Source organism: Aythya fuligula, chromosome 11, assembly GCF_009819795.1.
Source record: "Aythya fuligula isolate bAytFul2 chromosome 11, bAytFul2.pri, whole genome shotgun sequence".
Taxonomy (NCBI): domain Eukaryota; kingdom Metazoa; phylum Chordata; class Aves; order Anseriformes; family Anatidae; genus Aythya; species Aythya fuligula.
The window spans coordinates 3,415,189-3,427,871 of NC_045569.1; the positions used below are offsets into that span (position 1 = coordinate 3,415,189).

Sequence of the window (12,683 nt, forward strand, 5' to 3'; positions counted from 1 at the left end):
TTAACTGGTTTGTTTATAAAAATAATGTTTACAGCTTAGTGATTTCTAACATTCATTTTTATGGTAACTACTCTGACTGTCTGAAGACCAACCATTTGCTAGGTTTCTCAGCAATAAATACAACTTTTCCCACCTCCAATTCTTCGGCCTGTTCTGTGGTTTCTTCTTCAGATCCATTGCTTTTAGGTAGGTAAGTCATTTTTAATCTAAGGTGGCCTTTAACTCTTGACTTATGGCTGCAGGAGAGAAAGAAAAATAACTGTTCTTACTGTGCACTTGTGAAGTTGTTACCTAGGAATAAAATAGCTAAAGAAAACACAGCTGGAGGATTATTCTGAAGCTTCTCAGCACAAAGTTGACTTTCTATAGTTTTTCTTAGAATTCTGTAATGGTACCAAATTTTCAAAGCTTCAAAATACATTCAATCTAAAATCAAAAAATGCAGAATACTTCAGAATTACTATTTCTGCTAACAACGTGGCTGACAAAGATCTACAGATTCCCGTATCTTCTGATCTTATTTCTGAATTGGAAAGCAGTATCTGAAAAATGTTGACAAGCTTTTTATATATTTTTTTCTAACAAAGATTGCTATGAGTTCCTCAGATTTAAGGTTAAGAATATATTTTTTTAAAACAAACATGAAGTGTGCAACACTTAACATGGAAGCATTACATATCATTTAAAAATTCCTTGATTCAAATCACAGGACTTCTTAAAAGTGAGAAGCTTTTCAATTTGAGCTTTGTTATTTAAGGTCACATGAAACTATGTGAAACAGGCAAAGAGAGACATCTTTTAAAGGAAAGCAAGAAACAATTTCAAGTTGAAAGAGGATCTAAACAAATGCCTTTTAGTAGAATCACAAATATCTTGCCCCATTGATTTTTAAATTTCATTAATGAAAGCATGAAAACCTCGACAATATTTACGTACATACAAGAACTTATACAATAGCATTTTTTACATATGAAATTAAGAATTTTGAGGTGGTGTTTACTAACCTTCTTGGATGAAGAACAAAATCCCTAAATGTATATGGTCTCTCCATACTTGGATTTTCTGTCTGGAATAAGAGAAGTTTTTTTTAAAAAAAAAACCTGTATCAAACACTTGTTTAGGAAAATTATCAGAAGTTTTTAATGACTTCCTTAAAGGCTGTGTAAGCTTTTATATTTAAAGTATTGGTTCAGTCAAAGTTCTGGCAATCATCAGCTTTAGTCTTCAGAATAAAGATAGATCCCCACTTCAAGAAAAAAATTACCTTCCAATATTTCTAGCCACTGAAGCATTTAGAATTTTTTAGTTTCTAAAGCACAAGATAAAATAACTGTTTAGCCTTAAATTGGTAAATCCTTTCTCAGTTTCCATATTTAAAAGATCCACCATAAATTTTTTTCCTACCTCGGTATTTTCACATATGTTTAATACAGAAGAGATATGAAAAGCTTTAGGACTTGGATGAAAAAAAAACAACACAGATTAATCCACTCTGAGATCATCTCTGCTCTAATTCATGAAAGTGAAGTTGCTCAACAGAAACAAGCACAGTGGTAAACAGACAATTTTAAAAATACATGTCCCAGGTCAACGTAGAGAAATATGCATGAATGACCATTAACCAAAAAGATATTTATTTTTCTGGTTAATGTAACTATTAATAACCTAGCTGCTGTTCTAAAATTCTTACAATTTTTTTTTTTTTTTTTTTTTTTTTTTTTTACAATACTGTGTATTGAGGAACATTTGGAAATCTCTTTTCTTGAATCAAAATGGATTTTGTTATTTCAGCTGTTTGTGAATTCTGGGGTATAACTCTAGACTCCTGTTAGTTAATACATTTTAACCATTTCAAAAAGTAATAATAGTTATAATAAGAGGAAATAATAAGAGGAAAAATAATAATAAGAGAAAAAACTGCACTTGCTATACTTGTAGGACTTAAGGAAAAATGTTAGATTAAGGAATTCTTGAAGGCTGAACTGATTTCATAATGGTATTTTCAAAGAATGTCTAATGTGTGTCAATATTTGACTGGAAAGAGGCAAAATATTCCAGAATCTAAGATTAGCCATTACTAAATTAGAGATTTTAGAATTTTATTTGGAAAAGGCCTGTGTCTTTATCATGAAAGATGTTATGAAATGGAAATTTAACATTATTAAATTTTACTGAATAGCTATTACATTAAACCTCAGAAAAATGCCACCTTGCATTACAGACTTCTTCAGTGTAAACTATTATTAATACTAAGATAAATACTTCCCTGAAATTAAAATGGAACTAAGCTGTCCTTTTTTTCCACTGCTGAACAGAACACACTAAAATACTGTGGAACTACATCAGATGAGAAAAAAGAAAAAACATTGTCGTCTAATCTAAGTTTTGTAATTACTTTTATGACTTGTCAAAAAGGAGAGTTGCCTTGGATTCAATACTAATTAGTCTTGGATCAATAGAGTTTGGTTTTGGAAAGATTAAATTAATACCTCTTCACTATCTTACCACAGAAATGAGTTATCCTTTTAACATGTCCCTGACTACCAGCTCTTTTGAGTTATGAACAGTTGTGTTTGCATAGTCTCAAGGAAAATGAAACGGGAATCAAAACCACAAGCAATGATGAGTTTGTAACAGACTGATTTTATTTATCTGATAATTTCATTTATCCGATAATTTCATTTATCCAAGATATATTTAGTTATTATGTAAATGAAAGACTGTTTCAAGTAAAACAAAATCACCTTATGCTTGGGTCAATAAAGTACATTAGATTTAGATAGCAAAACCAAGTAATTAAGAACCAGGAAGATAGAAACAAAGCGTAGACAGGGAGAAGTTGACTTTTAAGGAAGGTAAGAAAACAGACATGAAAATATTTAAGCAAGACTCTGTAAATTAGTTTTTTTTTTTTTTTTTTTTTTTTTAAGCAAAAAAAGATAATGCACTGATATCCCCAGAAGTCTGTGATACTGCTGTCCAGCTTCTTAGTGGGAAGGGAAAGCAGACAGTCCTGTCCAGAGGGGCATTACCATCAGTCTCTCCAAACTACCTGCCCTGAGGGAGAGCAGTTTGTGCGATCTCCCACCCCAGTTACAGCAGGTAGCAGGACAGGTCTTTTACTACTCCTAACACGGCTCTTACCAGATTGAAAAGAGAACATTGCTCTTGGAAAGTTGTTTTTTGTTTGTTTGTTTGTTTGTTTTGCTAGAGTTGTTATCCTATCTTTACATCAGCTGCTGATAAAACTGCTACTACTCTAATGTTTTGAAACCTCAAAAGAAAATGAAAGGTCTTACTTATTTTGGAGTTCTTGGTGATCTTCCTTGCAAATTAACAATGTGCTTTGCAAAAGGAATGTAAAAACAAACAAACAACAACAACATAAAACTGTAACAAGCTCTATTTCCCACTTACCTTCTTGTGTATTTGTTTATAGGAATAAGGAATATTAGAAGTAATTTTGCTTAGAATGTTAAGCAACAAAAGTACTTTAAACAAAGTATTTTAAGAAATGTTGTACTAATTATAATTTCTTGGCTTTTAGACAGTTTAAAACCTTTCATTTTTATTCTTGAAAAAAACAAAAGCATTTTTAACTCTCATAGCAGCAGAAATCCTTATCTAAATACAAGGTAAACTTCTTGATAAATATCAGCTGTAAACACAGCCAGAACAAGAGAATTCAAGCACTTATATCATGAGTAAGGTTTACTTTCTTAGATAACTAAAACAATTGTTTACAAAATCACTTTTTCACAGTCTTAAAACAAAAATGAATGAATAAATAAATAAATAAATACAAACCGGTAACTGATAAAGAGGAATATCCACTTGTCCAAGAAAATCATCTCGAGTCTAGGGAAAATAAAACACAAGGAAAAAGCACAAAAACCTTAAAGTTGTGAAGTATTTAAAAATACTGTTTCAACCCCCTGATAATATAGCAATGTTTTTTAAGAATGTCAAGACACTCTTGAAGCATAGACAAGAACACTTTTTCTGTGTAGAACAAACTCTGATTGAACCAACTCTCAGAGCCTTGGACAGTTCTGTCTTTCTCAAAATAAATGAAGTTTGACAAAGCTGGGGGTAGGGACTTGGATTTTATTTGTTTATTTAGATCATATGGAGTAGTGCTAATGAAACAGAAGAAGAGTTGTTCAGAGTCAGGACTGAGATCCTCGGCATCTTTAACAGAAACATCATTTTAAAGGGCAAAATGTAAAGGCACTTCCACTAGCTATTTCAAGTAAAATAACTGTCTTGTTTTATACTTAAACAACTAAGCATTTCTCACAGAACAATACAATTATTTACAGACCTTCCTCCTAAATTTGTTGCTGTACCATAAGCTTTTATTCTAACTCATCACCCAAGGATTTTGATGGTCTTCTTCCATAAATTTCCATCCCCGGTTTCTGCATCTCATTGAAATCTATTCCCTTTGCCTCAGGACAAAGCTGTGCATTTCACCTTTTTGCAAGCATGACTGTATTTTTAAGTTTCAAGACACAAACTCCCATCCAATTCTACCCAATCTTTTTGTCTCATTGACTGCATTCTCCATTTGAACATCTGGCTTTAAAGGATATAGGTGTTTCTCCCTTAATCCTTCTAGTACCTCTTTTCTTTAGGTCTGTTGTCCCAGGTTTACCCATTTCATCTTTAAATTGTACGTGTATGAGTAGAAACAGTGCCTCATACCTGTATGAGTTACTTGACAATACTAACTTAAAGCCTTAATTTTTATACCTCCCAAAAAGCACAATATGCAACTGGACTGCAGAGCTTATCATACATATCTCGCATGCCAGAAATCTACAGATACGTGCTATAAATTTAACTTAAGGTTATATATGTCTCATATTCAGATGGGGGGGAGAGGAGGGAGAACAACCAAACACAAAGCAGAAGTAAATTGCTTTTCAGTTCACAAACGGGTTGGGTATAGAAAGCTACAACAGGTTTTCATACCAGAAGAGTCTGAAGCTTCCCTGACCTAGTAAAGGAAAATTTTCTGTATTATTACAGACCACAAGCTTCTGGAAAAATATAGCTATCATTTCTGCCTATGAGGTTCTTTTTAAAATGGCACAGCACATACCTTAGACACGTTAAAAGACTTAGTATTTGTAAAGTTCTTGGCAATCCTCAAGTGGAACAAGCCGCTCAAATAAATTACTGGAATGTGGGACAAAAGTCTGCTGCATTTTAGAAAACCGCAGAACATTGTGTTTGTTACCAGCATTATTTTAGTACAGGCTCCTGTTATTCACTTTATTATTCTGCTGTCTCTCCTGCTATTTTTAGTAGAGCTAGCCTCGATAACCAACCTTTAACAGTACTTTCTCCTCCAGCCAGCGAGTAAAATCCTCCAGCGGAGATTTTTGTTGACCTCCAAACTACTAATGCATAGATCAGATAGCAGGAATGCTCTGAAGCAGAGTGCCTCGCTGACTAACTGCCTTCAAAGAAGTGCCAAAGAAGCTTTGAAACAGACATCACACACATTAACAATTAAATGTCAATGGAGTTCAAAATGTTTGGATCTGTTTCGTGAGAGCAGGCATCCCAGTTTCTTTAGGAAAGACAAGTGGGCCAGTTGTTCTTGTCAACTTTTAACTTCTTGACAGCCAGAGAACTCAAACTTTCCGCTTGCCAAACCGTAAGTGCATAAACCTCTATTAATGATATATTACATTAACAAAGAGGCCTTTCATTTTACTGATTCAGTGGTTTAGTCTATAGAAAGTTATTAAAAACATGCAAGGACAGACAGCTGCTATATACAATACATTTGAAGAACTCTAATGCAATGCCAAAGTGAGTGCTCACAGAGTAAAAGCACTGAAAAAGTAATCCAGACACACCTGAAGTCCAAAATTCATTCCTATCTATTTTATAAATATATACACACACACACACACCCCTAATAAGCCTTAGCACTTAAGATGCTGGATTTTTTTCCTATCATAAATTGGATACAGATTTTAAACTGCTACCAGACGTGATTATCTGAGTGTCCCAGTGTCATCGTACTGAGTCACACATTAAAGAGCAATACTTAGAACATGACCATGATTTATCAGGTTTGAGCAGTTATCTGAATTTCATGCCTTTCTTAATTGTTGGATTCATCACAGTGCCATGTGAAACAGCTTTTGTACAAGACCATGGTGTTGAAATAACATTTTCTCTACCAACTTTTGTGATTACGTTTTTCTTGGTATTAGTGCATGAAGCATATTCCCACTCTTTTCCTGAGCAAACAGACAACTAGTTGTACATGTTGGTCTTCACACACAAATCTACAGCTGTATGGGAAAAGGAGAAAATACACAGCTTTTATTATACAGAATATAAAGTGTCAATTCAAACTGAAAAAACAAACAGTGATCCAGACTATCGCTGCTTAAGAAAACAAGAGCTCAATAGATCCCTTATAAAACCAACATTCTTCTTGCTTAAACACTCAAACATCAATGTTAGTTACAAGCTTGATGAGAATGAAAAAACACTGAAAATAAAAACAAACTTCCCCAAGCTACACTAGCAACATCAAGTATTTTTCTTTTCATGCTGCCTGCCCTGACTGTATTATTTAGCTATCTTGAACTCTAAATAAACAGAATTGAGCTTTTTTTTTTTTTTTTTTTTTGTACAACACACAACTCATCACAGGAAAATAGGCATCTCAAATGAGCAAACTGAATGATCATGGTAAGATCTCACCAAGTTCATGGATTCTAAAAACAGTGTTTTCCCTATCTTGCAAAGCTGTAACTACCTTACTGCCCAGAATTCATTAAAGTCCCAATCCCCTGTACCTGTATTTTTATGGGGCAGAGGCAGATGGTGAGGAGAGATTTTTTTTCTCCACAAAATGCAGGCATCTCTTTTTAACTGGCCTTTATGATCAAATACAAGTTGCCAGTTACTGAGGTATAAGAACCCACTGGCATTTTCAAAGAAGAGATAACCATCTATCTAACACTAGCTGTTATTACACAACGTGTGTTTCTGCAGGACCTTCAGCCCCACTGGCTGCTTCCAGAGAAAGGTGTCAGCATAACATGCCTCAGCAGTTTTACCATCTGTTTAACAGACAGCATTTAGAAATGACATGAGTTATTTTCACTAATTCTCCCTCGCCTTTAAAGATATTTTCAGAGAATTCCTGCTCCACAAAGACCAGAGCAAAAATATCATGTTTCTCCATTTATAGCTTATACTTTTTATACAGCACAAGTACTCTATAGGTAGATTCCTTGGAAGTTCCTATTTAGCCTACAGGTATTTTAACACACCATTCATACTACTCCGTTCAGCGTTTGCTACTTGAAGAACCTGGGCTTACATAGTCATTAACAAAGTAATTCAAGATAGGTTTGGGTGGTTTTTTGGTGTATGAGAACTCATTTTCACATGGGTCACAGGAAGATAATTTGATGTCTAATATAACCGAAGCATACTTAAGCACAACATAAACAAAGAACAAGTCAAAACCTAGTGAAGGGTGTGTTTTATTCATCAGGAATTTGAGTTGGTTTTATGGAAAGATGTGCCAAATAAGCTACTATATAGAAAAGCAGGAATATTACAGTTTATAACTGTCAAGAGCAAATCCAAATTTGCCCTTCTGTATTCAAGCAGCTAACGCTTTAAATAAGCATTAAAAAAAATCAGAAAACAGTACCAAATATTTGATAAGTTACTACTTTGACAAGCTGCTAGTATAAAAAACATAAAACTTTTGCATCTATTTGTGGGAGATTCTGTGCCAAGCCTTATGACTTCAATTAAAGGTTGAGAAAAACACTTGTAGTGACAATTACAGGTGCACTTTTACCTGCACTAATTAACAACATAAAGGTTAAAACACTTAAAACTGTAAAAACCTATCAAACATTTAAATGCACATGTGATTTTCTTCCTGGTTTGATCTGTTTCTTATTTCAAATGTCACAGATGTTAATCACACTGGCTAATAAATACACTCGTACACTCAATACACACAGTACACTTTTTGTTATTCAGCACAAGAAACATAATAAAACAAAATAAAATTGGGGGGGGGGGCCTCTCCCAAGCCTAAATCTACTGCTGCCAACCCCTAAACATAGTCCTCAGATGACCTGGCAACAGCAGCATTTACTGTTTGTCTTAAGCTGTGCTATGCTCAAATTAATAAATCCCATCAGGCCTGAACTGTCCTGCCCAAACTGACCTTGGATGCCTCAACCTCTATGACACAAACAACCCACCTGCAATCATTTCTACAAGAGTAGTATAACAATTTACTTCAGATCAGCTCAACAGTTCTTATGAAAGCTACTTGACACTTCCCACATGAGATAGTTTTCAGAGGCCTATAATTTGCAGATGTTACCCACTTTGGATATATTCTTTCTATTTAAGTATTTGTTATTCCTAGTAAGTTTAATTTGGAACAACGGCAAACACAACAAATAGCTAAGGCAGAAACTAAAAAAAAAACAGTAAGCACTGTTCTAAGTTCTGGAAACCTCGCTGGGAAGCCGTGCTTTCATGTTACTGAATGCAGCCTTCTCCCTTATGCCACGAAAATCAGGCTGCCAGAGAAGCCATGCAGGTCTAGGAGAACTCAGTTCTGCTTCCTCCCACATTCCTCTGCTTGAGTTGCCATAGTGTCCCATTTGCATTTTAATATGCCTTATCCTCAATGACTCCAGTTAAAGCTTGAATATCATTTCAGCCAGGAACTTGCTGATGTCCTCCTTAAATTCTGTTTGCTTATGCTCCAGTCAATACAGCCCAAAGCAGCCCTGCGTCTTAAATGATAATTGCATCCATCTGCAGACTTGCAGTTTACCTTGAACTGCCACAATACAACAAGAGCGAGTGATCTCTTAAAATGTGGACGATTACGGATCCATAAAACAGCACTGAAATGAGCTACAAACATTTTGCTGGCTGCATTCCCAAAGCAGTGCGTTCTGTTCGTCACAAGGAGCAAGGAAGAAAGTTCATTTGAAACAGACACTTAGCAGAAATGCAGGGCAGTCCCCTTCAGACAAGGGTAAAAGGCAAGTTGTAAGCTACTGACTCGCTTGAAAATGCCAGTCAGCTTCACTTGCTTGCTCAGTCTGTGAAATTCATTCACTTACAGAACACAAGGAAAAAAAAAACGTGTTGGAACACAGAAGAAAACTCTCAGCCCAGGCTGATGCGAGAACTTTAAAGAGCATTTCTACTATTTGATCCTAGGCGTCTGCAAGGGCTGGGCGGGCACCAAAGAACCCAGGAGTCTGATTAATGTTACGTAGCCTTGTATCCTCACCCTAGCAATGGCCAAGAACAGATGCTAAAGGAAATAAGAGCAGCATGTAAGAGTAGTACTTCCCCCAATATATCCTCCAGGTTCAAGTAGTTCATCAGGGATGTTTTCTATATCAAGAAAGCAATATATTTTGATGGACCTTCCTTCACTTGAAATCCATTTCTTTTCCGATACCCATAACTTCTTGCAAAAGCAACTCAGAGAATATATTTACGATACGAGAGTAAATTCCCTGTTAATGTTCACCTCCCCTGAACTATAACTTTACTAAACACCCTTTACATCATTTCTCCCCTCCCTCCTCCAAGCTGAAAAGCTGTTGGTCTTAGTCTCCTCACAGAAAACTTACACCAATCTTGTGACCTGTATTTTTCTAGTAGCTAGACATGCTTTCTGAAAGAGGATGACCTGAAACTTGTATATCATACGTGGATTTGTTCAACTCCATAATGGTGTTTTTCATTTTGTTCCTTTATTCCATTCCTAATAAAAATGAACATTCGATTTGCCTTTAAGCTGTCAAGAAGACTTGAGTTGACATTTTCAGGGAGTCATTCACCATGACATAAAATACTTCCTGACCAGTATGAGAGACCATTACTGTGCATGCATCATTAGCTATTTTCCCCGTGTGCATTACTCGGCATTTATCAACACTGATTTTCAAATCATCCACTCTGTCTAGTTGCTCACTACCATAATTTTTATTTTTTTGTAATTTCAGAGCTGACAATTTAATTCTCACTTCTGTTTCTTACCTTTCAATTACCTGTTGCCAGTGAGGAAGCATTTTCTACACTTACGCCTTGAGACTATTTTTCAGAACTTCTACTAAGGGTTCTCGGCAAATATTTTGAGAATTTAAGTGTCCTGTATTAATCAGATCACTCATTTTCCTATGTTGCTGGTTAGTTTGATTTGTGAGACGTAGCTTCCTTTTATGAAAGCCAAGCTCGTTCTCCCTTCCCTGTAAACAAAAAATCCCGTCACACCTAACGAGCCTATTCTCTATATTCTTCCTTCCAGACTGGCACATTGTAATGTGCTTGTAATTCCCTTCATTTCCCTTTCAGTCACTTAAAAACATTGGCCACCCTCCTTCAGTAAGACAGCCTAATAGATCAAAAAATATCATCGTTAGTATTTTAATAATTTTCTAGTTCACCTTCTTGACAATTCTTGGACGAATACCTGCAGGTACAGTTCGCTTTGTTGTCTGATGCCATAATGCTTACAGAGACTGATTTCTACATCACATTTTCCAATAAATATTGGGTTAAAAACATGTGTTGTGGTTTCAATTTCTCACAAAAAGTGAAAGTGATGTACCACTAAACATCGACATCAAAACATAGCATTGATCACAGTCTCGTATCTGAAAGCCTCAGTTATTTAGCTAGTCAGCATTGAAGGGAAAAATGTCTCTGTCTTCCCTTGGGAGCAAAGTTTTACTTTATAACACACTCTTTATTTTCAGTAAGCCTTAGAGACAGTAACTATAGCTTATGGCTATATTAAAGAAGCCACACTATGAATTTTTCCCCACTCTTGTGGTAGATCAAAAGGACATGAATCAACCTGAAGACTGGGTAATTAAAAATTTATATAGCTGTTTCAGGAGCTCTGCTCCACATGGTTTTGTGGTTTTAGTCTTCCCTTTGGTTGGCATATGAGAAACCTACCCCAACTCAGTTCAATTGCAGACTATAAACAGAATGAGGTTAATTATAATTTGTGCAGAGCACAAACAAAAAAAAAATCCTTTTTAATATGTACTTGTAATTTTCACTGCTGACTAAAAAGCTCTGGAGCTTTAATGTACAGAGTTATTAAAGTATTCTGCTAGAGCCAAGACAGTGTTGTTTTCAGGATGACAATATCCTGAACATTACACATGGTTCATCACTGCCAAATGGAACTTTTAATTCTCCTCGACTGAGCTGATATCCCACAACACAGAATGGGCAATAGGCAGCCCAGTAGCACCATCCTTCAAGATGTGCAATTCTGAACAAGATGAATGTGATTAGGTGAGAAGGTAATCAGCACATAACAGTATAAAGAGAGATCAATTTGTGCAGAAAAGACAACTCCAAGTCAAGGAACTGTCTGATGTAGTTGCCAAGCCACTCTCCATTGTATTTGTAAAGTCCTGGCAGCCAGATGAAGTTCCCCATGACTAGAAAAAGGGAAACGTCACAGCCATTTTTAAAAAGGTACGAGGTAAAACCATGGGAACTACCAACCTGTCAGCCTCACCTCTGTGCCTAGGCAGATCATGAAACAGAGCCTCCTGGAAGCTATGGTACAGCATATGGAAGACAGGGAGGTGATTCGAGGCAGTCAGCAGGGCTTTCACCAAGGGTATGTAATGCTATCTAATGGCCCTCTGTGCTGGAGCAACTGATATCAGCTACTTGTACTTTTGCAAGGCCTTTGTTTGACACAGTCCCTTGTCTCTAAATTGGTGAGAAAGGGATTTGATGGATGACTATTTGGCGGATATAGAATTGGCTGATGCTATTCAAACAGCATCTCCTGTTACAAAGCGAAATGTGAAGTTCCAGAACCTGATGAAAATAGCTGAAGAATTACAACTTATTTTTTTCACGTAAATCTGACAATATAAAACCTTTTTGTTTTTTAAATCACCTCTATTTTTTTTTCTTCAGTGTGAGTTTCATTCAATGAAGACAAAACTTCAGCAAAACTACTCGTAAGCAAAAAGATAACAATTCTGTTAATTGTGTAAGAAATTATGTTAAAGACATACAGTTACTAACACATTTGCAAGTCCATTTATGATACGCACATCTTCTAACCAGCAGTGATACTGATTTGGAAGGAAGTGCTGATATCAACACGGATGTCACCATAATAGCGTATTTGTGGAAGAGATTAGTATAGCTTTTTTTTTTCTTGTTTCAGAAAGTTTGTTCATGGCCAACAAGAAGTGGAACTGTAGCCACTGCCCTTCTGTACCTCCTCATGTCTGCATATGCAGCATGTAACCTGTTCCCTTACTCAGCCCTACCCTCCCAGTTCACACCAGTGACATCAAAGTGCTTTAGCTATAGATTTACATCCACCCCAAGAGACATACGCACTGAAAGAAACACATTGAAAACATATATACAAAGTCAAGGGCAACTGTCAATGATGCAATCATGCACTTGTATACCTCTTCCTCCTGCTTTGCATAAGCGAAATTCCACTCCCTGCTGCAGAACCTATTCAACATATTTCAAGTAAAGATCAGCAGTGCCATGCAAGGCCATCACCATTCCCCGTATTTTTTAACTTAATTAAAAATAATCCAAGGCCAGTTGTCACAGAAATTATGTTTTGATTTTCTGATTTT

At 35.8% G+C, this 12,683-nt stretch overlaps 1 protein-coding gene across 2 annotated transcripts in view; it reads right to left on the reverse strand.

Moving 5' to 3' along the window:
• The window catches only part of NEDD4 (NEDD4 E3 ubiquitin protein ligase), a 61,763-nt gene that overhangs the window by 27,181 nt on the left and 21,899 nt on the right, over positions 1–12,683 (reverse strand). For both annotated transcript variants that reach the window (XM_032194911.1, XM_032194910.1), the window contains 3 exons: positions 3,808–3,858; positions 1,005–1,066; positions 134–236 (listed from right to left, as the gene is read on the reverse strand). In XM_032194911.1, coding sequence (XP_032050802.1) covers positions 134–236; positions 1,005–1,051 — 150 coding nt within the window. In that variant the 5' untranslated portion in view covers positions 1,052–1,066; positions 3,808–3,858. The remainder of the gene's footprint in view (positions 1–133; positions 237–1,004; positions 1,067–3,807; positions 3,859–12,683) is intronic.